Genomic DNA, 26,840 nt, shown 5'->3' with positions numbered 1-26,840 from the left:
AATACCTAGATACTTAATATTTTGGAATACCATCATGGTTCTTTATGTTACTTAAATTGTTTATTTCCTTAGGCCATACCTTTCTTAGATAAGTACTTTTCTATTATGGTACGGTATCATCATAGAACAATATAGATCATTAGTTGATTAATATATTTTATATATATATATATATATATATATTAATACAATTTTAAGATTGACATAGACTATATAATGCATTATTTCCCAATTGTCCCAATATACATGATGAATTTAATGTAAAAATTGATAAGGTGCTCACAATTATGGATGAAAAAATAAAAGATATTAATTGCCGTAAATTATTAGAGGAAATTAAAACTACAAAGGATATTACTGAAAGTAAGATAATTTTTTTTAGTGATAACAATCTATGAATTATAATTTATAACTGTAGTTATGTTTCTTTTACATACATTATAGGTATTTCAAAATGTTTATAAAAGATATTTTGAAATTGAATTTCTAGTGTTGTGAAATAATTTTGTTAACAATATTGTTTACCTACCTGGCCTCCCTTACCTATAAAAAACTATTAAATAGGTGCTTTCATTTTTTTATTTATGTGAACACCTAAATATTTTCAGTGATTTTAATTTTATTTAACCTACCTATTATATTAATATCTTTTTTAAATATACACTGAATTATTATTCTTATATAATATTTGAATTGATTATATGAAATAAAAAAAATTAAGTATACCTAATAAATTAAAGAAACCGTAAAGTAGCTATAAGACGTTCTTCTGCAGGTATTGCCTGGCGCATTACTGTATCCTGTTTGGTTATGCGTGGTCTTATTAAATCTAAGTAGAAAATAAATGCATAAATCTGAATAAAATACAATTCATGAACACCAAATTTAAATGTTATATAATGGCACATTATACACATTATTTATTTATATACCAGCATTGTTTACATCAAAATGTTCTAATATCAAAAATAAGATGGTGAATAATTTTAATTTGTAAGACACTTACCTAAGAGTCGATCAAAATCGGATTTTGACATCCTCAAATAGTTTTTCAAATCATTTGGTTCATTTTCATTCAACCGTTTTAATAATGGCATGTGACCAAAGAAGTCCCTTCTAGCAAGCCAGTTTTTGACCCACTTACTCCTCATTTTTCTTTTTGAGATATTATATTGGTACCCAACCATAATTCCTGCAGCGGCTATCAACTTTTTTTTCTCGGAGGCATATTGTGTTTATTCATTATTATAATATTATAATATTATAATATTACGATTATAAAATAACATTTTATTAACACAAATTCATAGATGAGTGATAACATAACAATAATAACTGATAAACCAGCTGTAGTCCGTCGTATAAATCCGCAGATCTTTCAGTACGTCTTGAAAGACCAAAGGACTCGGGTCCTCAGCATAAAAATCAACGGATTTCCTCCACTAACCAGCGGACATGGTCCGCTGGTGGATTCGCTCCGTGAAAAATAACGGACTTTTATTTTCACGTTAGTGGACACGTCAAAGGACCTAGTCCAACAGGCCAAATCCGTCGAGGACCTAAGGATTTAGTCCGTCAGACCAAATCCGTCATGAAATCCGCTCGTGTACCTAATATTGAATAATAATATCTAAAATAATGTGGTTTTGTCCGGAGGATCAGGATTAGGCGAGCGATTCGCGAGCGGGTTGAGGGAGAAGCTAGACGCAGCAGGGGGGGCCGTAGTGAGCGAGTATTGTAATTTGTAGAGATGCCGTGATGGTTCTGTACAATAACTATAATTAACTATACCCTATCGATGGTTAGGGCGCGCGACAAATTTACAGATAAGCATTTGCTAACGTATTTACAAATTATTGTACATAGCTAATATATAATTGGTACGCTATATATTATACCTACAGACTACGTCCTGCCTACACATTATTAGTGTTTACGTAATAGTGCAATACCGAAATCATAGTTTTCAATCAATTATTTTGGCATCCGTATTAGTATGTGAATCGAATATATCCAATAGAATATATTCTTTTACTAATATACAATGCTTATCATGGTGCGAATATTATAAGAATATGTAATATCGAATACTAATTACATTTATAAATTAAGAATATATAGTGAGACATATGTATAGAATATTATAGGCATCTTCTTTAAATTATATCCAAATTAGTATATTTTAAATATATTCTTTGTAGTGCTTGGATATCTATAGAATACTTGGTATATTTGAGGAATACCATATGAATATCTTATGCTATGTGGGTAAGTACTTGTTCAGATAATGCTACATGATTATTATGGTTCAACTTACTTTCGTCAAAGATTACTTTTATACAATCCTTACATATTTTTGTAGTACAGTTCCAGCGTTCTTAGATGAGATCTAACATTTTTTTAAAACTAAATTTAAAGCATTTAATTATTTTAACACATTTGCCCTTTTCACTAATCATGTTTCGCACTTCACATTGAACCATTCTAAAAACTTTTTTAAAAGAATATTTATAAAAATAACATCGTACAAGGAGAACGAGTGTTGAAAATCAACTAAATGTTACTCGATCACGTATATTATTTACATTAGTCTGCTAATAATGTGCTAGATGTGTAAAAGTTGGGGGGCTTCGCCCCCTCCCCCCAGCCACTATATATACTACGTTATTATTAATTTTATTTTTATAATTACATACACTTTATTACTACCTTACTGCAATTGAGCCTCTATAGTTTCAATCATACTCCTAAAATATATGATTATACATTTACATTTTTATGATAACCTATGTTAATTTCTTAACCCCCCAATCCCCACTTCTTTTTAAGTCAAAAAACCTAAATATTTATTAACATTCATAGTCTTAAAAGTATACTCGGTAGTATATAAATTAGGTATCACAAATTTGAATAATTAAAAATAAATGAAAACATCATTTTTTGTAGATCAATTGTTATATTTATGTAATTGTGTGACACAGTGTAGGTACACAAAATAATATTTTTTGACAAAATTATTTTCAGTAATGCATGTGACCGTGAATCTCGGCGTCGGCGATCATTATCGATAAGCTTATAATTTTAGACGTATAATATATATATAATAAATATAGTTCCATGAAATGAAGTTAAAAATAGATGTGTAAAATGTAAAAATAATGACCGTTCCTAATGAACGTGATAACAAGGAAATATGTTTGGTATTATTGATTATTCGTTAATACTGTTTATATTATTGATTTATAAGTATACGCATCAAAAAAAAAACTGGAGAAGTCGTTATACGCCGTATACCCGCGTATACGCCCCACTACACCACTGAATTTATGTATATCTTATCATTACACAAAAGAGTATATTATCATCTTAATGTATAGCAAGGGCGTCCACCAATCAAAACCTAGGGGGTTGACAATATCTTAAAAAAATAACTAAGAACCAACCAAATTGATTTTATTTAATAACAGAAGATAAATACACAACATAGATAAACGATGTACCTTATGTAATATGTCATATATTATAATATCATTAGTAAAAATAGTTTATTATTTATAATAACAAAAAATTACGAATCATTTTGCATTTGTCTAGGATGGTGACATGCCACCTTCTTACACCTCCTAATGTAGGCCCTTGATGTTTATGTGTATAGATAATAATATTATAATCGTATCAAATATCAAATATAACAAAAGTCATTAATTATGACCATTAAATTATAAACTTATTACATAAAGTAACTTTTCTACACCATTCTACATAATACTTTGATGGTATATAAATAAATAATGTGTATAATGTGCCATTATATAACATTTAAATTTGGTGTTCATGAATTGTATTTTATTCAGAATTATGCATTTATTTTCTACTTAGATTTAATAAGACCACGCATAACCAAACAGGATACAGTAATGCGCCAGGCAATACCTGCAGAAGAACGTCTTATAGCTACTTTACGGTTTCTAGCTACTGGCAGGTCATATGAGGACTTAAAATTTAGTACAGGAATTGCTGCACAAACTCTTGGTTCTATTATACCTGAAACATGTAAGGCTATCTATGAAATATTGCAAGACACATATATGAAGGTAAAAATAATGCTTTATTTACTTTATACAATTTAGTTACAATTTAGCAATGTATCATTAACAATTTAAGAACTGAACATTAAAATAAATACTCACCAAACAGTCTTTTCCTCAAAACTTATATGTAACAATTTGATAGTTAAAATAATAATAAAAAAACATTTAAATAAATAGGTACTTAATAGTTGCCCTCAGACTTTTGTGTAGCAATTTGACTATTAAAATAATAACAAAATTAACATTATAATACATTTTAACCAAATAAGTCTTTTCCTCAGACTTATATGTAACAATTTGATAATTAAAATAATAATAAAAAAACATTAAAATAAATAGGTACTTAATAGTTTCCCTCAGACTTTTGTGTAGCAATTTGACTATTAAAATAATAACAAAATTAACATTACCTATAAAACATTTTAACCACATAAGTCTTTTCCTCAGACTTATATGTAATAATTTGATAATTAAAATAATAATAAAAGAACATTAAAAGAAACTGGTACATTATAGTTTTCCCTTAGAATTTTGTGTTACAACTTAAATCTGAATTAAAATATAATATTATAATAATAGGTAATAAAGAACTTTAAAAATTATAAAATAATTAAAAACTTCATTGATCATCAGTGGAATTAGTTGATGTATTCCAATTATAAAGAAAACTTTGAACACTTGTTGATGGTGATTCACTAGACTCTGTAGATGAATTATTGTTTGGATATGCCATTGTATTTATTGGAGTGGAATAATATTCTCTTGGGAAAGATACTGCAGTATAATTGTTATCGGGCAATTGAGATGTCTGTTGATTTTTGGAAACATCAACAATGTCATAACACTCATGTAGTTGCCCCAGAAGCCCTTTGGCACAGACTTTTTGAAACAACAGTTCGGCATATATTTGTTGTTCAGGCTTCATTTTTTTCAGTTTAGCTGCAAAATGTATCCCCATTGCTTCATATTCATCAGATTTGCTATCATTAGAGTTTTCAAGAGCTTCAGAACACTTTTTCATAAAATTAGAAACGCTATCATCCATCTTCTGTTTTTTAGTTTTTTTAGACTGAAGAGGTGATGACGGTATTTGAAAAACCTGAGATGCAAATTTTAATATTAGTAAAATAATAATAATTTTTTTTAGCAACTTTAAATAATAGTTAACACAATAAGTAATTAAAATGTGTTAATTTTATATTTTTATAGGTGCCTCAAACATCTAAAGATTGGAAGGAAGTAGATAATGGATTTAAGGATGGATAGCAAATGATCAACTGTGGAGGGTGTATTGATGGCAAACATATTCGCATTTGTCAACCTGCACGTTCTGGTGCACTATATTATAATTATGAAAATGTTTATAGTATTGTTCTAATGGCTATTGTAAATCATAATTATGATTTAGTATAATATATTTATAACAATTGAGTTTTATCTTCAAATAAATTATTATGTTAATCTATTTATTATTTTTTTTTTATTTATTTATGTATAATAAATGGGTATTAAACCCTTTAGCTTATTTTAACTTATTTAAATTACTTATACTGTAAAGAGTTCTCTTCTAAAGGATTGAGTTGGTGCTTGGTATTCAATACCATGAGAGAGTACTTGTTTAGAGTCTATTTGATTGAATAACGAGGGAATAGCCCCCTTCTTCAATTTAAACACTTTTTTCTGCCCAAATTCCTTTAAAATAAATTAACTTTAATAATAATACCAAATTTCTTTATAATATATACCTATTGATATTAACTCTTACTTCAATTACGTCTAATGGTAATGCATATGTAGTACAAATATCTTCAGGTAAAAAATGTTCTAAACAAACATACTTCAGGTCTTTTACCTGATTACTTATTGAACTACGTACTGCAGCATCCCAAGATGATTTATTAGCATTTGTGACACTGAAAAGTTTCACTTTAATATCACGATCTTGGCTGTTACACCCAGCAACTGAACATACACGCATTTCAAAAATAAATTAGGGCAAAATTGTTTTAAAAAATAAGACGTACTTCGTCAATATTGTTTATGGTGCTGACTGATAAATTATCTTAGTCTTTACTCTTTAGAGTTGGGAATGTTCGGGTTGAACATAATATATGACAATATTATGATATATATATATATATATAGTGCTTATTATAATATATATTATGTGGTTTTATTTGGCGGGAATAAATTTGGTAAATGGTTTATCATTAAAGTATAGATAGCGCCAGATTCGCTCATGTACGATTTCCCCTCGTACACCTCTCTCGCGGACACTAAGCGGCTCGGCGGTAAACGTCTCGTTTCTAGTCCAGTGTACTGTGTAGTAGTCCGTGGTATGTAGGTAGGTATAGGCGTATGTGCGGATGGCTTGCGGGTCGTGGTTTCGATGCCGGCCGTGATAATCAGTATTTTTTTTTCGTTATTTACCTTTTGCTATCACTTCCGCCTATATTATTCGTAATTAACGAAAATTTTACGATTTTTTTCAGAATTCGAGTTTTACCGCCTTTTCGGACTCCGTACAGTTCCGTTGAAACCTTATTCGCATTCCCTCCTGGATGTACAGGCCGCTCGCGGCCGCCCTTCGTTCACGACGAGTCCCGGGGGCGATTGACATCGGGGAGAGCTCCGCCGTCGTGTCGCTATTACTAGGTATCTTACAGGCTTGAATATATGCGCCCGAAATGTTCGGGATTGCCTACCGGGAACACTGAGGTGACTGACCTGCTGGCCGTACATGTTTTCTCCCAAAATCGACCTTTTGGTTTTTGCCCAAACACAAAAAAGAGTGATTTGGTTTTCACCCAAAGAAATATTATTTATAGTAAACGAAAAAACATTTTGGTTACCACTGTATTTTTTTTTTTTTATTGAAAATGTGTCTAAATGACTATACGTATACCTACATAATATTTAATAAACATAAGTTTATAGGTGTAAAACATCTTAAAAAAATAGCATAATAATAAAAATAAAATTTTAAAGATTTTAAATGATATATAAAAGTGTAAGACATTTAAAAAAAAAATATTATAATAATAAAAATCTAATTATACGTCGAAGTTATTGCAGATATAGATTAGTGTAAAACATACTATAAAAAAAACCAAAAAAATAGTCAATGTAAAATGTAAATAATATATGTAAAAACACAGAAAACAGTTTTAAATGATATATATAAGTGTAAAATGAAGTAAAATGAAGTAAAATGAAGTAAAATGAAGTAAAATGATATATCGGCACGAGCGAACGACTGCGGTATGTGATTTTATTTGGAATATTGTATCCGTACATTCAGTGCTATTATCGATTATAACTTATCTTTATCGGCAAGTAATGATAAGATGATCGCTAAACTAATTGTGGTACTAATTGGGTAAACCAATAAAACTTTATCGGGCACAGATAAGGCGTACCTATACATATTAATATAATATTATAACATTGTCGTTGTATGTACCAATTTTAAATGACTATTGTACTGTTCGTACAACTGAAAAATTAAAAATATTCTTATGAACAAACGGGATGATAATAACTCTTTTTTGTCTACTAAAGATTATAGTAAATAATAAATAAATAGTAATAATGCATTTTTTTGTACCTAAAGGTACATCATTTTTCAAATTGTAGTATTTGAGAACATTAATTACCTGTGTATTTGGTATTTTCCATTTAACGCCATTTACCTAACAAATATTTAATTTAGAATATAGAGCTTTTATTCTTTGGGCGAAAACCAAATCACTCTTTTTTGTGTTTGGGTAAAAAAGGTCATTTGGGCAAAAACCAAAAGGTCGATTTTGGGCGAAAACCGATTCGCCCGACTTGCTAGATACTCCAAAAAGACAGCGGTTATATGATTTGCATAGAAGCCCGAAATGTTTTGAATTTTTTTTCATGTAATTTATTACTTAATTTTGTGTTTTCGGTGACAGTAATGAACGCTGTCCGCGATTCGACGTAGTCGGATTGCATACCTGACGACGTGACCCGGCCGTCGCACATTGTCCGCTATCCGACGAAGTCGGATTGCCTACCCGCACCACTGAGGTGACTGACCTGCTAGACACCAAAAAAATCGCAGCAGCTATATGATTTTTTTACGGAATTTCGAATTTCCAGCGGCATAACCCGGGCTACCACGTCAAACCACGGTGGTCCTAACCTTATCACCAGACCTCCTTATCACACACCAACCGACTCGAGACCGTCGACCAGATCAAAAGACCACTGCAGCTTCCGACATCGGTTAAAACTCTTAATTAATAAAAAGACGACGGCTATATGATTTTCATGGACCCCCAAAATGTATTACAATTTTTTTGACTTAATTTTACGTTTTCGGCGACAGTTATGAACGCTGTCCGCTATTCGACGCAATCGGATTGCATACCTGACGACGTGATACGGCCGTCGCACATTGTCCGCTATCCGACAAAGTCGGATTGCCTACCGGGAACAATGAGGTGACTGACCTGCTAGACACTCCAAAAAGACGGCGGCTATGTGATTTGCAAGGACGCCCGAAATATTTTGAATTTTTTTTACGTAATTTTGAGTTTTTGGTGACAGTCATGAACGCTGTCCACGATTCGACGCAGTCGGATTGCATACCTGATGACGTGACCCGGCCGTCGTACATTGTCCGTCCAGTAGTCTACCCTTATTACTACGGCGAACGTCATTCGAGGTGACAGACCTGCTAGACACCCATAAAAAGACAGTGGCTATATGATTTTCATGGACGCCCGAAATGTTTTACATTTTTTTTTTCACGTAATTTATTACTTAATTTGCGGTTTCTGCAGCAGTAATGAACGTTGCATACCTGTTGCCGAGACATATAAGTCCAACGTTGAGGTTACGAGTCCCGGGGCCGCGGGTATAATAAGCCGATATCGCCGTCGTCGAGTGGGTATTACTATATACAGGCATAAATACATGCGTCGGAGGGTTCGATTTTTTTCGCGAATCTCACCGCGGTTGTCTGCTGCTCAAAGCGGTGGGATCGCCCTTTACGACGCCCTCTGCGGACGTCGAATGCGAGTTCGTAATTCGCCGGGACGGCGAAACGACTTAAGAGTCATAGATTCGACACAGGTTTACAACTCGGTAGGTAGGTAGGTAGGTAGGTAGGTAAAGCGTTGGTGCGGATAACCCGGGGTCGTGGTTTCGATGCCGGCCGCCGGGATTGAAGTTAATATGCGGCGACCGTGTAAAATTAGGAATTTTTTTTTGCGTTTTTTTTTTTTGTTATTTACCTTTCGCTATCACTTTCGCCTTATCAAAAAATTCGCATTTAACGAACATTTTACGTTTTTTTTTTTTCAAAACTCGAGTTTTACTCCTATTGAAGACGTCAGACCTCCCCGTTGATGACCTATTCGCGTTCCCCACTAAATTTTTGACCGACTGCGGCTGTACTCCGTTCACGGACAGCGAGAGCGGACGGCATCGTTATTACTATATACAGGCATATAATATATATGCGTCGAAGAGTTCGATTTTATATTTTACAGACTTTTGCCTACTCGGTCTCGGTGACGCCGTGAGCTACTCATATCGGTATTTAAATATTTGATACACGATATAGCCACAGAACGTACTGTAGGTACATGCACACTTAATAAATAGATGTCTAAGAGTTGATACGGTGGTTGGGTTAGTTAAATTATGTAATAATATCCTACCTAGAGTCGACGATGGATGTGATGGAAACGTTCGAATACTTCAACGCAGAGTGTATTACAATATATTATTATTATTAATTGGTCGATATGACTATACTACGGATGACCACTTATCTTCATCCATTTTGTAACCTTACACGCCCGAATAGATCGATTTGTTTAACTATAGGTGCAGTATTAAATCAATTAATTAATAGACGTATTTCTACCACCGATTTCTTTTTATAAATAAATCATTGTAAAAAATAAATAAACAAAATAAAATAAATAAAAAAAATATAATAATAAATAAATAAATAAGAATAAAATTAAATAAATAATAATATAAATTATAAATACATACAAATAAAAAAATAATACGTAAAAATAATATTTCATAAGTAATATTAACAGCAATTAGAATATTAGTAATATTAACGTAACTATCGTAATAAGTAATGAAATTTTAACTATTTCAGAGTATAAGAAGGAAGAAACGAAATATAAATACACGTAAAAAGTTTAGTTTATAAAAGATTTTAACAAAAACAAAACATGAACGAAAACATACCATTGTCGGCAGAGCTTCCATTGACACTACAAGCAACAGATTTTTTCAGAGAGCTGGAGAACGAATTACTAACCGGGCAGCACAACCAGTTCGTTCGTGGGGATATAATTTGTGTAGGATGTTTTAAGCGACATGTCATAGAGGCTAATAGGATAGGTAATAGGCTATGGTACCAGTAACTGCATTTATACACGCAGTAATTAATAACCCTAGGGCGGATAGTTCAATATGTGTAGAAGTGGGCGTGCATTTAGAGCAACTAATCGCACGACGTATATTATCAACGGACCATCTATTCGAAGAGTAAAATATAATAACAACAACACAGGAAAATTAAATATAGTAGTAATATGTAATTAAAATAATAATAATATGTATAAATTTAATATTTTATATATTCTAGCTCTCAAATCTGTTTTTTCATAATGGATTTCGAATTCACTATGATCAATAAGACCGAAATATTTTTGGTATCCGGTGCCATCTCCAACAGTTTAGAAAAATATAAGCCGATGCAATTGGTGGGGAATCCTCTTGTACTTACGCAAGACGATAAGTTAACCCGTCGTACGGCGCACGGGGTAAATAATTACCCCAGACATTTTAGTATTGTGTGTAAAATATATAATATGATATGTGGATGTTTGATCACCTCAATAGCCTCTAATATTACATCTATAAATATATTGTTATTGGTTTTATGTTTTTTCTGTACGTTGTGTATTATCTAGAGCGTTATAAAGTTGTTATCGCCCGTATCTGGAAATTATTTGCCCCGTGCGACCGATAAGCGTATTAGTTTCATTTTCATTGTATTGTAGTGCGGACGTGTAACCTAATCTTGTGTAGTGCGGACATATTATTTTATTTTATTTTTATTATGGACGAACAACAAATGCAGCAAATTGAAAAATTACTAGATGAGTTTGATGATGAAGTATGGGGTGGTTATTCTGACGACAATTTGGATCCCGATGAAAATGAAAACGAAGAAAATGAATGTTCATATAATACAGGCACTGAACAATCTAGTGCGGACGACAGTGACACAGAATTAGAAAATTCGTGTTCTGATATTTCGTATCATGAATCCGATGACGATCTGCCTCTGACTTTACGAAATAAGTATTTTGTTGGAAAAGATGGAACTAAGTGGGCACGGAGACCACCAAACCAAAGAGTAAGAACTTCAAGAGTAAATATTGTGCTGGAAAAACCGGGTGTTATAGGTGATGCAAAAAATGCAAATTCCATATTAGACGCATGGAATTTATTTTTTACTTACGAAATTGTAGAAAATATAGTAGCATGCACTAACATATTTATTGACGTCAATATTCGGTCAAAATTTGGTAGAGAGAGGGATGCAAGATATACGACAATTCCAGAAATGAAGGCTCTTTTTGGTGTGCTATATATAATCGGTGCTTTGAAAAACGGTCATAGACGTACTAAAGATATGTGGTCATCGGATGGTTGTAATATTGACATTCTCAAGTGTGCAATGTCTGAAAAACGTTTCTTATTTTTATTACGTTGTATCAGATTCGACGACATTCGTGGACGAGAAGAACGGAAAAAATTAGATAAAATGACACATATAAGAAAAGTATTTGATGATTTTACTATCAACTGTAAGAAATCGTACTCATTATCTGAATACGTGACTTTAGATGAAAAGTTGCAATCCTTCAGGGGTCGTTGCTCCTTTAGGCAATATATGCCAAATAAACCGGCCAAATACGGCATAAAAATATTTGCACTATGCGATAGTGTGAACTATTACACATCCAATCTAGAGGTGTACGTAGGAATACAACCTGCCGGCCCGTATACAATAGAAAATTCTGCGGCGAGTATAACTAAACGTATGGTAAATATAGTTTACAATTCTGGACGAAATGTCACTATGGACAACTGGTTCACGAGTATTCCCTTAGCAGATGATTTACTGAAAAAAAAAAGTGACAATAATTGGCACAATTCGAAAAAACAAGAGAGAAATCCCTCCTTCATTTGCATCTTCAAAAAATAGACCAGTATTTAGTTCTTTTTTTGGTTTTTCAAACAACAAAACGTTAGTATCATACAAGGCTAATAAAAAAAAAAATTGTGATGTTGATTTCTACAATGCACCACGACAAAAACATAGCCAATGAAGAAAAACTGAAACCAGAAATAATTATGGCCTATAATAGCACCAAAAGTGGTGTTGATACAATGGATTATATGACAGAAAATTACACCGTTGCCAGGACAAGTGCACGTTGGCCATTGACAATTTTTTATGCTTTGATGAACATTGGTGGAATAAATTCGCAAATTATTTATCAAGCCAATACAAAAATTAAAATATCACGTCTTCAATTTCTAAAGACACTGGGAAGAGAACTAATGGGAGAACACGTGCAGTGTCGTATGACTATTCCCGCTGTCCGAGTTGAAGTTAAGTCGTCAATAAGGAAATATTTCAATATTCAACCACTACAAGAATCTCGAGTAAGGGCAAGTGGTAGATGTTCATTCTGTGAAAGAACGCGAGACAGAAAAACAACAAAAGTCTGTACAACGTGTATAAAACTTATATGTCGAGACCACTTGATAAGCGTGTGTCCAGAATGCTACGCATGTGCATAATGTTATTTTTTTTGTTACCATCTATATTGTAAATATTATTTTAATGTAATTATGACGTCAGCTATTAACTATTATAACTTGTATTTTTAAATTAATTACAATCATACGAAATATTGTTTAAAAAAAAAAAAAATTTTTATTCTCACTCTGTATACTGTTAACTTTCTTTGTATATCACCAATATATAATGTATAAATATAGTACTAAGTAATGCACAATAAAATGTTATTTTAACTGAAAACAATTATGTACTAGCCATAGAATGAAACGGGGTAAATTTTTACCCCATGCGCGTAAACGAGACATCTAAAACCGTGCGCCTTACGACGGGTTAAGGAGGTTCCGACGCCGTGACTTGTAAAAAGTTGTGCAAACAATCAAAAGGGTATTCCGGAATAAATCAAACTTGACCACACCATTGTTGGAACAATTATACAAAAGTATGAACCATCAGGGGGAATCAACTTTGTCAACGGTATACCTACAGAAATATTTGCACATTGATAATAGGGAGCCTATAATAGTTTTTTGGAATGGAACGACAGATCTAACAATTATAAAAAGATTAAGGTTACGGGGTATTTTAGCATTTTTAAATATAACAGCAATAGTGATAGGAATAATGATGAATTTAATTTAAAACTAACTAACATAGAAACAAGGGAAACTTTATATTCAGGGTACATAGGAAAACTTAATAAAAACAGCAGAATGTTAAACTTATTGGAAGCACATTGATTGGTATGCAATGCGAATCATCATATCACGCATTGTCACGATCCAATTGCTGATGTAATTTTAACCAAATGCGTTATTGACTATGTAGTCGCGAAAATAAGGCCGATATATTTGTATAGACTAGGTAAAAATATAGAAAAAAATAAAAAATATATATATAGATTTTTAGGATAATTTCACGGTGAAGGTAATTACGTAAACTTAACACAATTATATTATTTTAGATTTATCGAAGAATTAAAAAAAATATTAAGCACTGAAGTACATAATAATAAATTTAAGAAAAATAAGATTGAACCAGTATGCTTTAACAAGCAAACAAAAGATTAAACGAACGTTATGATTTCAAAAAATTAAATAAGATAACCAGAAATATTGAACTTTTTATGAATGACAATGGTAACGGAGAATGTAAGGAATTACTTAAATTAATAGAAAAAACAAGAGATCCAAGCTATATACTCGATTATCCTAAGTAAATAAAATTTTGTTGGCATATATGTGTAACAGTTTATCATATTATTCACATAACTTATCAATTGGTGGAAGATTTATCATGACTAAAAAATATTGTATTCAAAAGGGGAAATATAAACTTATATTATATAATAAACTAACATTTTAACACTTCTAATATTACAATTTCAGGTAATCAAAATTTTATCTTATTATGTTAATTAACAAAAAAAACAAACGCAACAAAATGTAATTAAATAAGTATTATAAATTACATTATAATTGTAAAATTTCATAAAACATGTATAACGAATTGTAACCTATTATAACAAGATTGTAAATGTAAACATATATATCAATTATTGTAACTTGTTATAAACAAGATTGTAATGAAATTTAAATATTATAAATTTATAACAAATTGTAAATGTATATGTGTATCAAAATTGTAAAATCAACTACTGTTAACTATTGAACTTAAATATCATTATTAAAGATTCTAAGCCTTACAGACTAATAATCTTCGTTTGGCAGGGAGGTGTAAAGGAATAGCTTTACGTACTCGATTCATGTATTAGTGTATAAGTATTATTCTACTCGCAGAGGCAGTTCTCCTTGAGTTGTTATGATCTCTTAGACGTAACCTCATAGTTAGAAACCACATTCTATTTTGGCAAGCTAATCAAGAGGAGCGGCCAACAACAAGTTATCATTACGATGAGGCGGTGGTTGCGAGAATAACAACTTATTGAACCAGCTACATCCACCTCAAGGACACCCTGTCCACGCGCAGGATCCATCAAAGGAACCGACATCATTTATAGGAGGGCTGGGAACACGGTAAAGACAGATGCTAGCCATATATAGGACTACTACTACTACTACTACTACTACTACTACTACTACTACTACTACTACTACTACTACTACTACTACTACTACTACTACTACTACTACTACTACTACTACTACTACTACTACTACTACTACTACGATATTATACATTTCATTCTGTTATAATAAAACATTGCATTTATAAATCTAATTTGACTACTATTATTTTAAAATCATCTACATAGTGAATCCCAGGAGGTCTGGTTGGTGAGGTGTGAGTAAGTTGCATAGTTATTGAGTTACAGCGATCAGTGACTATTTTTTTTTTTTGATTTTATAAGTATAGATTATTTTTAATTCATTGCTATGTTGATAAACAAAGCGTTAGAAATTAAAATCCCATTTTAGTGGTTTTTCGTGATTTGTCAGTAGTTTTTCCCGTGGCATTAAATATATATAAAGATTCTTCCATTACCATTATTTCCGTTAAAAAAATAGTCAATGGTTGGCGATAGCGGTTACTGCTGCTCTCCGCTACCTCCTTTTAATCACTTTTTAAGATAAGCAGCATTTATATATAGGTATATACGAGTATTTTTGACTATTACGTATCCGTAAAGATTGTAAAAACAATACCAGACTTTGTACCTAATATAACGACTATTATTTTTTATTTAAATTATTAAACTACCTGCCTAATAAAGATATTGTAATTTGGGAATAGGTAATTATCAAAAATAGTTTTATTCAATTATACATGTTAACACGTGTAACTAAATTACACGATGTGGATACAATCATTTGGTATCTACATTAATTATAACTGTGTTGTTATTTTGGGTGAATGTAAGTTCCTACACGAGAGTACCAGGTACAAAAAATACATTTTAGTTCCTCTATGATAGAAAAAGGTACATATGTAAGTTCCTACACGGTAAAAACCAGGTATACGTATGTTAGTTCCTACACGGCGGAAAATGTTAATATGTATATACGAATTAAAAATATAAATATATGATGATTAAAAAATATAATAAAAATCTTATAGCGTATTGTCACAAATAAATATAATATGATATGATAGTTAAAAAATATAATAAAAATCACATAATACGAAATTTTATATTTTATGAGGTTTATTTCTATAACTTAAAAACTTAACAAAATTGTATTGATTAATTTTGTTCGTTGTATAATCTGAAATTTTTTCATTTATTAAATCATATTTTCATTAATTTATTTTTTCTATTACCCATAAAATCATTAAATATTGACAATTGTTATCTTATGATTATCGTTTACCCATAAAACTTATCAGATCATATCGTGATTATGTTTTAATACTGACAAAGACGAACGTATTTATACGTATATTTTTGCAATAACAATTCAAATATTATTCATTGTATTATTTTCGTGTTTTGTGTTAACTGTTTTTCGTTCGTCGTTCAATTCAGTGCTTAGTCATATTTCTTATTAATTTATATTTTATTTAAATATGCCACGGAACAGCGTTTTTCTTGTAGGAGCAATGGCCTACCAAATCACGGGTAGTAAATTGCCATTACAAAATAATTGTTTGATTGTACAAATTTATAATTTACGAATTAAATTTACACGAAAGTGCAGCACTTGTTGTAGACGAGTGTTTAATATTTTGGAAAAAAAGTTCGTATACCTACTCAAGACCCATCTAAAGTTATAAAAACATTGAAAAATTATATGAAGACCTAAGAACATTAGAAAAAAGTAAAACAAGGAATAGTGATTTATGCAAAAAAAGAGAGCGAGATTTTGAAGATAAATTAAACAACTTATTCGATATTGCTCATGCTAACGCTCTTAATCTTATGAAAATACAAGAAGATAAAGATTTTTACAACTTCAACGAAAATCCGGTCTTCTTGGTTGTATCTTGATGGGTGTTGATATGAAGTTAGCTGGAGTAGAACAAAGGAAACTTATAAGAAACGAAATAAATAATTAAAAAAGTAGAGCTGTTTCAGAATCTGTATTAACAGGTATTTTATATTAGCTAATTAATTGAAAAAATATATATTCATAATTTATTTTTAAAGTAATTTAGAACAATATTCATTTTCTTCGTCTACGTCAAGTTCTGAAGGAATGGAAGACGAATATGAAGCAGTTCCACAATTATCTCCAGCTAGAACTTGTAACATCAAGATTATCAGCCACCCTTGATAGATGTAAAATAAGTGGTAGGGGCGCTGTTCATTTGTTAACTGCGTGTGTAGAAACCTTGTCATTAGATCCGAGTGTTTTTGTTATAATTTCGGAAAATATTAATTCTAAATTTCACGAAAAAAATTTAAATTATGTCGTGATCCACTGGGATTCAAAAATACTTCCAGCCCAGTCCAGTAAAAATAAGGTTGATCGTTCGCCTATTATTGCAACAGCCATGGATGTTTAACAACTTCTTGGAGTCCCTCAAATGCCTTCTGGGACAGGATATGAAATATCTTCAGCTGTTTTTGATACCTTGTATCTCTGATTACAGATTGTGGACCGCATATTACATCATCAAAAATTATAATTTAATTTTTCTTAGTCAAGTTGGGTTTTATGACTTTATCAGCACTTGTAAATATGAAAAGATTAGCACCTTGTATATCATCTATTATTATTTTTAATAAAACATATTTTTCCTGATTAGAGGTTTTTGAGTATAAATAAATATTTTCAAATCTTAACCCGTTTTCGTGAGTGATGAGATTATACATTATATTTGTTTTTCCTGAACCACTGGGACCAACTAGTATAGCACGTATAGTATCAGGTAATAACGAACCATGTCTCGATGGTTTTTTTACCAACTGAACATCTACATTTATTATATCTCATTTATCTTTCTGCTCAATCAAATCCATTTTTTTTCTTATAAATACTCTAGAAATTTCAATTTATAATCAGTTATAGATTGCGCATTCAACTCATATGTACAAATTGAACAAGACTGGTAAAGTATTTCTAAACTCCCTTATAAATAGTCTTCCATTTGAAGCACATATTTCAGGTTATCAGTATTGCGGTCCTGGTACAAAATTAAAAAAGAGACTAGATCACGGTGACAATGGAATAAACCCATTGGATACTGCTTGTAGAGATCATAATGTTGCGTAAATGCATCGAGTTCAAATTTAAACGATAGACATAAAGCCAATAAAGTGCTAGAAAATCGAGCTTGGGAAAGATTTAAAACAAAAAATATTACTAGAAAAGAGAAATTAGTTGCATACGCAGTAACAAACGCAATAAAAGCTAAAAGAAAAATAAGTATGGGTTGTAAAAGTAAACGGAAACGTACTAAAAAAAAAAAATGGTAAACTAGAGGCGAAAAAAAAAAGATCTATAAAGAAAAATAATGGTGGTAAAAGAATGATTTCATCACCAAGACAGACAGGTGGTGTAATTCCCTTAATACCTATATTTGCAGGATTGTCAGCACTTGGTAGTTTGATGTTTGTATAATGCAATACAAAATTCAAAAAGAAAAAAAAAGTAACGGCTTATACTTATACAATAAGGGGTCAAAAAAAAAACTGATGATCACGCTACCTGACAGACCACTTTCATCCCAAGATATTATAAAATACCTATGTTACAATGTTAGAAATCAATCATTTCCGTGGAGTCTTTTCACGTGATAACTTACCTAAAAAACCGCATGCAATTGAATGTGGTATATTAAACTTTGATCTATCTTCAGGTGACGGAAGTCATTGGGTAGCGTTCCATAAAAATAAAGATTAAGTTGTATATTTTGATAGCTTTGGCAATTTACCTCCGCCAATTGAATTGCAACATTATTTTCATGAGTTTAAAATAGTATATAACTATTCTAACTATCAAGATTTCAATACATTTAACTGTGGTAATTTATGTATTGAATTTTTACAATGTATGAATCTGTTACATTATGTTTGACTGGAAATTCAACTATATTATCTACAAATTATTTTCCATCTCTAAACGTTTACGAGGATTCGGAAATAGCTTTGTTATGTTTGCAAACACACAATTTATTTCCAAATATAAATTCAGCTAATAACCGACTGGAGATAGAAGTAATTCCATTATTAAGTCATACACATAAAGTAAAAACGTTTATATTTATTTTGGAAGAAGGATGTTATGAAATTGAAGATATTAACAACAAAATTACGAAAGAGTTATTTCACTTTAATAATGAATGTAGAACACCACAGCTAACATTCAACGTATCTATTGATCCCATCGATTTTAGAACATACATTAAATGCAATGGAAAACTAATGTTAAATATTCCAAACAGTATAGCATCTGTTTTAGGATTTGAAAAGAGAACCTACGAACCAATGCATGAAGCTCTTCGGTCGGGAAAAGCTGCTAATTTAAACACAATTTACTCTATAAAAGTAATGTGTAATATAGCACATGGGTCATTCAGCAACCAACTTCAAAGTCATTCAATATATGAGTTTTTCCCGAGTGGGAGAAAAGGAACAAAGGTTATTCAATCTCCGCTAAACCTTATATATTACAGATTAAACAAAACAGATATTGATTCAATAACGGTACAGTTAGTTGATCAAAACAATTATCCCATCGATAACTTCGATGAGACATTAACAGTTATTCTGCATATTAAACGTCACGAGTATCATTATTAAATTTGTATCTCAGGTATCAGGATGTACGAGTCGCTTACTTTAAGTTTAACCGGGGACAAAACCATATTATCCGCAAATTATTTTCCGTCTATAAACCTTTACGAAGACTGCTTTGTTATGTTTGCAGACATTTAATTCATTCACGAATATCAACAAAGATAATAATAAATTTGCTATAGAAGTAGTTGACCATAATAATATTAAGGAACTTATGTGGTGTTTTATTAAACTGGAAGAGGGATGTTATGAAATTAAAGATATTAAGCATCGAGTTATGGAACAAATAATTATTTATGATGAAAAATTCAAAACCAAGTTAACATTTGACATTTCGGTTGATTCTAACGATTTCAGATCATATATAAAATGTAATGAAATACTACACTTTGAGGTTTTACATAGTATAGCACCTGTATTGGGTTTTGAAAAACGAGAATAAAAGCCAGAGTATGAAACTCGTAGATCGGAAAAAGCTGTGAATTTAAACACAATTAATTCAATAAAAGTAATGTGCAATATAGCTCAAGGTTCATTCAACAACCATCTTCAAAGTCATTCGATTTATGAGTTTTTCCCTATCGAAACGTTAGGATCAAAAGTAGTACAGTCACCACCAAATTTAATATATTACAAATTGAATAAAACAAATATTGATACGATAACAGTTCAGCTAGTTGATCAAGATCATAATCCGATTGATAATTTTGGTGAGACATTGACTATTGTGTTACATATTAAACGCTACGGGTCTTGATATGGGGTTAAAATTCAATATAAACCCGCTACTTCGGATCAGTCCAACTAGTCATAAGACTAAAGTGCTACCAGTAACATCAAATAAAATAAAAAAATTGACGGTGAAGAATAAAAAAATTTTGCAAGCTCTGGGTTATCAATGAAATCAGAATGCCTTAAAGTGATATTTTTGATATAACTTCACAGTACGAGACGGATTCTAAAATTACGAAAATTGAATATCATTCATACACACCGTATACAACATCATTTAATAATAATGATGAAATGCGTATATCAATCCAGCAAACGGATGTCTATCTATATCTACCTACACCAAAGGTTTTTTTTTTTGGAAGGAACAATTACTGATGCTACCAAAGTGAAACTATTTAATAACGGTTACTCTTACCTTTTCGAACAAATACGATTGGAAATCAATGGGATAGAAGTAGATAGCACACGTGTTCTTGGAATTACTAGCTCGTTGAAAGGTTACTTATCCGGTACGCCAGACAACTACAATTGCTATGAAAATGCTGGCTGGAATTTAAAAAACGCAACGCAATTGGAAAATGACAAAGGCGAATTTAGTGCTTGCATTCCATTGAAATATTGGTTAGGTTTGTTTGAAGACTATAAAAGAATATTAGTGAATTCTAGATTGGAATTAATATTAACCCGAAGTCATAGTGATTTAAATGCTTCACAAGTCAAAAGTGGTGCAACTGCTACTGAAGGTAAAGTCGTTTTAAATAAAATAGTCTGGAAGGTCCCACATATAACGTTCGACGATGAAGAAAGGTTAAAATTATTAAATCTTATAGAAAAAGAAAAAAGTTTATTTATCCCTTTTACATCTTTTGAAACTTTTGAATATCCTGAACTCGGAACCACTAAAAAAGTTGTATGGAATTTGAAAACTGCTTCAAAATTAGAAAAGCCACGATTTATCATAATTGGATTACAAAAAGGACGTAAAAATGTGCTAACGAAAGATTGTAGTATATTCCATCATTGTAATCTGACAAACATTTTCTGAACTCGATTGCTTATCCATACGATAATTTGAAATTAGATTTTTCGAAAAATAATTTCACCTTATTGTATAATATGTAAACATCGTTTCAAGAATCGTACTATGAAAAACGTATTCGTAACCCGATATTGAGTCCTTCTACTTTTGTGACAAATGCACCAATTATAGTTATCGACACTTCAAAATAGAACGATTCAGCCACAGCCTCAGCAGTGGATATTCAATTGGAAATTGAAGCTTCAGATTCGCTTACAGGTGTAACTGCTTATTGTTTATTAATTCATGATAGAATTGTAGAATATGTGCCTTTTACTAGAGAAGTAAGAAAACTTGTATAACTATAATTTAGAATTAATTTGTATCAATAAAAAAAAATGTTTAATTTAATAATTTGTAATCTTTTTATGAAATATTATTTCAATTTTTTATTATGGTTTGATAAAAAAAAAGCTACATTATAGTCAAAACATTATTAAGTATATACACTAAATATTTGTGTGTGATGAATAAATAGGTACGAGTGTATAATCTTCGTAATGTGTGACACAGTGAATCTGTGATCACTGGTGTGACATTCCGTCTTAAACACTGTGTAATTATCACTGTGAAAAATCATTACACTGTAATCATAAAAATGTATACTACTAAGACAGAATAATAACCATTCGGTTTATATAAACAATATATACCTGATACTCAATTAGTTTTTAACCAAATAGTATTTGAATATCGTTCAGTGCATTTATCTCTATATTGTTAGAAATAAAAATGTGTTTATACATGTTATAATACTAAAGTAAAATATAAAAACATCAATGTTCAATCATTCAGTCCACTTAACTCTATATTGGTAGCGGTGAGAGTATAATGAATTTACCATAATCTATGCTAAATATATATTTGTGTTTACAAATATTTGTGTGCCTGTGTGTAGGTGTAATAAGCGTAGAGAATCACATTCAATAGGTAATAATTGAGTGTATAAAATGTATTAATGTATAATTAAATGTACCCAAGGTTACATAAATATGTCAAGTCATAAACATCCGAACCCTATGTCATATTAACTATCTTTTATTATTCTTATTAACACAATATAAAAAAAAATGTGTATTATAAATGTGTGTGTGTGTGTGTGTGAGAGAGAATCACATAGAATAGGTAACAACTAACAATAATAGGTATTTCAAATAACTAATAAGGAGGAGTTAAGAAAACTGTTTGCTATGTATACTATTTTAAATCATTATTAAGTCTATATTGGTAAATGTTTTTTTTTTTTATCTACAGTAAGAAAGGTATGTGCAAAAAGTATTTACTCCTAATAATAAATACAATAGTTTAAGTTTCTTACATAAAAGCCATTGCGTACGGATTGATGCCCCGCAGCAAACCGTCCAATAATCCCATCACGATTTCGGACAGTTCACGATTCCCCCGTCGTGTAATATCGAGGGGCCGGTGGTTGGCCTCTCCGGACTCTAAGAAATACAACTGACAGTTGTTCGCACTTCCCGGGGCAACGGCCACCTCATTATTGGTCTTCCGATAGGTCTGACCGTGGACAATCCACACCGGTGGTCCCCGCCCTGGCACACGCCTGTCGTTTACGTCGCAGGTAAACGCAGCGAATGCCAGAACGTTGTACCGCCGAATGTCCGCTCGGAATCTACGACCATCCTGTGAAACATCTATAAGCAAATTCATTAGTAGGTAGGGGGCGGGCAACAACGCGCGTTGTCCTGCGGCGGTCACTTGGCCGTTGTTACAACACGTGGAGAAGTGACCCCGGGTCGTTTCCTCGCCACTGAAGTGGCGAGCGTTACAGTCTCTGCACACTCTGTCCAACGCGCCACGCAGTGTAGATGTTAAATTTGTTTAAGTTATTTTGTAAATAAGTAGGTAAAAATAAATAGGAAAAAAATTAGTAAAATATGTTCAATAACAGAAGTACCTATAGCGTACCGTGATAAGTATGTTTTCCCATAGTGAATAATAATATATAATTAAATTATGACATTATACATTGTATACTATTAAATCCTGTTTTTCTGAACCCGTGGTACGTGTGAAAACCTCATTGGTGGTACCCAAATTTGGAATTATAATAACATAATATTTGTTATACTTTTTGTACATTAAATACATATTTCATATACAAAAAGGTTGAGCACCGTTGTACTAATGTATTAGTATTTTTATAATAATAATAACTAATAGAAGAATCTATCATATTAATTTCACTTGACTTTATAAGCACAATATTAAGTACATCACACTAACAAAACAAATACAATATCAGATATATGAACGTAGCTATTATTAATTAATTTGTTAGTATAGTTCTATATAAAATACCATTAAACGTTATAGCAAAGAACAAAAATTTAGAACTGTGTAAGAAAACATTAAGAATACCTATATTAAAAGAACATTTAAAATACAGTGAGTAATAACTAACTGTAACTGTACTAGAATACTACTTATTGCCATTGAAGGTGTGTGAGCACTGAAAAAAGTATAGCTAGTATAAGATAAATGTTGTTAAAAAAATGAAGAAGTACCAATCACAGTTTAATTGGTTGCGTATTCATGCATATTATTTATAATCTTTGTTAGCCTGTTAGGTTTCTGTTACACAAATAATTGCGGTTCAAAATTATTTTTTAAAGATTTACAAAATAATGTTTAGCTGAATGTGTGTTAATGTAAGCTGTAAGTAGGTATATTGAGATAATAAAATAAAAATATGTATACTGACTTTTGTTATAGTTATATAAATAAATTTTAACTCAAAATTAAAACTTTGGTTGAATGAACTATATAATAAGCCATAACTATCTATCAAATAATAAGTCGGCAATAAGGTTAAGATGTTGTATTAAAAATTGATAAGTACCATTCATAGAACAAAGAAATCCACATGTTTAAGTTGTTTCATACATAGGTACTAATAATCTTTCTAACAACAATAACTTTGAAGCGTTGTAAAACTATATTGCACTGTGTTATAGTGAAATCATATGATAATTTAAGATTTATGATACTCCAATAAAAGTATACATGTTGTAGTCCAAATCATTTTTCAACTAGTTGTACAAAATAATGTTTAATTGAATGTGTGACTACACCTAAATCTAAGCTCTGTCCATCCTAACATCAATACAATCTATTGTATAAACATTTCTAAGAGTACTACACATGAAATGATAAAATACTTATCTAGTACACAACTTACAAATGGCCCAGGTCAGTAGTAAGTAGTAGTAGTAGTAGTAGTAGTAAAAAGAGTGTAATTTAATACAGAACTTTAACTTAAACAATAAAAATAAAAAATTTTAATGATTGTGTGTTCATACATGTTTAATATAATCTTGTGTTGGTTAGGTATTACTGTAACAATAACAATAACGACTTACATTTTAAAAATGTATTGCACTCTATAACAGTAAGTTTAGGTACTCATATGCAATAAGTGCATTTATATAAAATTATTATGATAAGTTGAATGTAAGGTTTATGTTACACTAATAAAATCATACATGGTGTGATTAAAATTATTTTTTAAAGAGTCTTTAATGTTAGTTGTATAAATAAAAGAGTATTAAAATAATCTTAACATTGCTAACAGTAAGCCAATATGTGAAATTATAAAACACTTATCCAGTACACAATTTACAAAAAAAAGGAGAGGTTAGTTAGGAGTCTAGTAATACCTACTTTGTGTAGTAGTAACATTAAGAAAATGTAAATTTATGTGAGAAAACCTTAAGTGTTCTGTTTAGGGCAATAAACCCATAGTAAAAGATGATATATTAGTATAATTATAAGTTAATCTAGGTATCAAATTTTAGTCAATGTATGAAAATAAGCTTGACCCAGTGTTTTATATAGCAATTGAAATCTGAAACAGCAGTAACACAATTTACAATCTATAATTTTATTTCCATACAATTATAATATAATAAGTTGAATGAAAATTTTATGATAAAATAGACATTTAGTTTTCAAGAATCTTGTACCGAGCCTGTATAGTATAGTAGTATAGTAAAGTATTAAGTAGGTACAGAAACATATGTATCTAAGAGCACAGTGAATAATCAAGCATGTAAGAAATTTTAAAACACTACTCATTGTCATCGGCTTAATTTTGATAGTTACATACTATGGAAAAAACTTAGACCTAGCACTGCAGAAATTTTTGTCGAATGATATTTAAAAAGTTGGCTACATTATATATTAAGTAATTCTCATAATGAAAATTGAAATAATAAAGATATGTGATCCACACGGTGTTATGAAAAGGCAATAAAGTGAAATGTATATCAATGTAATATCATGACTTATAATATGTCATATGCAATATGTTATAATATGTCATTCACTTATTTTGTGTATTAATCCGTAGCACGCGCCTATAGATTAGATTTAGTAGTAAACTTTTGTGAGCTCATATGTATAAACCTCGAATGTCATTGAGTTAAGTTATGTTGCTAACATACACAGTAGGTACATTAAACTCATGATAGTACACAACAGTATTAGTGACAAAGTGTAAGTCCAGACCGACGGGTATAGAGTCACGGTGTACTGCGATTATTGAATATATAATTTATACACTCACCAAAGACGGCACTGCAGCTGTTGTCGACAGACGGCGGCGCTCCACGTTTCCCACAGCGTAGTCAACACCGGGGACGAAATGCCTCGAACACAGCTTAGATGTGTGGTTCACGGCAAAACCTTGGTCCACCACAAATGCCACCCACTCAAGACGACGATGTACGGCAGTTGGAAATCTAAGGCGACATATGATTGTTATAATTATTACATATAATATATTGATAAGTATTAACGTGTTGGGTGAATTACTTGTGCACGGAAACGTCAATAATGTTGTCTACGATTCCCGCATAGCGCACAGCGTTTGACCATTTTGAATAGCCTAAAAGCATCACGAACAGGTTATAGTCCATATTATATAATAATATATCATAATAATAAGTAAAAAGTAAACACTAAATTTGAAAAACTCGACATAAAAAAATCGTTGCAACCGAATATAATGATCAGTATCAGTTTGTTATCAGCGGTGATGTATGATACTTGGGTGACTCGTGTGTTATTATTAGTACACACCGGTTTACGTAATGTGCATAAAAAATAGAAAAATACGAAAAATGACATACCCAGAAATAACACAAAATGTCAAGCGGTAAAACACGTGTACCGCAATGGAAACGCGGACTTACACCGTCAACACACACCTAATACGAATGCGGATATAAAAAAGTTATAGGTATTCAAAGTACATTTGCGGTGTCCGAAAAAAACACGAAACGCGCCATGATGGCCAGCAGGAAAACGATGTCTGTAAGTGGTGAAAAT

General features: G+C 31.1%; 1 protein-coding gene and 1 pseudogene across 1 annotated transcript; one reads left to right on the top strand and one right to left on the bottom strand.

Annotated features, from left to right (window-relative positions):
• Positions 1–5,636: 5,636 nt before the first annotated feature.
• Positions 5,637–6,069, bottom strand: LOC132934436 (uncharacterized). Its single transcript, XM_061000736.1, has 2 exons — positions 5,857–6,069; positions 5,637–5,783 (listed from the first exon to the last, which is right to left on the bottom strand). The coding sequence occupies exons 1-2, from the start codon at positions 6,067–6,069 to the stop codon at positions 5,637–5,639; spliced, it is 360 nt and encodes a 119-aa protein (XP_060856719.1).
• A 4,711-nt stretch (positions 6,070–10,780) lies between these two features.
• LOC132943791 (uncharacterized) lies at positions 10,781–13,886 on the top strand (annotated as a pseudogene).
• Positions 13,887–26,840: the final 12,954 nt, after the last annotated feature.

This window comes from Metopolophium dirhodum, chromosome 1, assembly GCF_019925205.1.
Source record: "Metopolophium dirhodum isolate CAU chromosome 1, ASM1992520v1, whole genome shotgun sequence".
Taxonomy (NCBI): Eukaryota; Metazoa; Arthropoda; class Insecta; order Hemiptera; family Aphididae; genus Metopolophium; species Metopolophium dirhodum.
This window is presented reverse-complemented; position numbering and strand designations above follow the sequence as displayed.

Bases quoted from the DNA above. Each gene is read 5' to 3' on its own strand.
- LOC132934436 (XM_061000736.1), bottom strand. From the start codon at position 6,069: ATGCGTGTATGTTCAGTTGCTGGGTGTAACAGCCAAGATCGTGATATT. The intron at 5,784-5,856 runs GTAAGAGTTAAT...TTTATTTTAAAG, and splicing joins TACCATTAGACGTAATTGAA to GAATTTGGGCAGAAAAAAGT.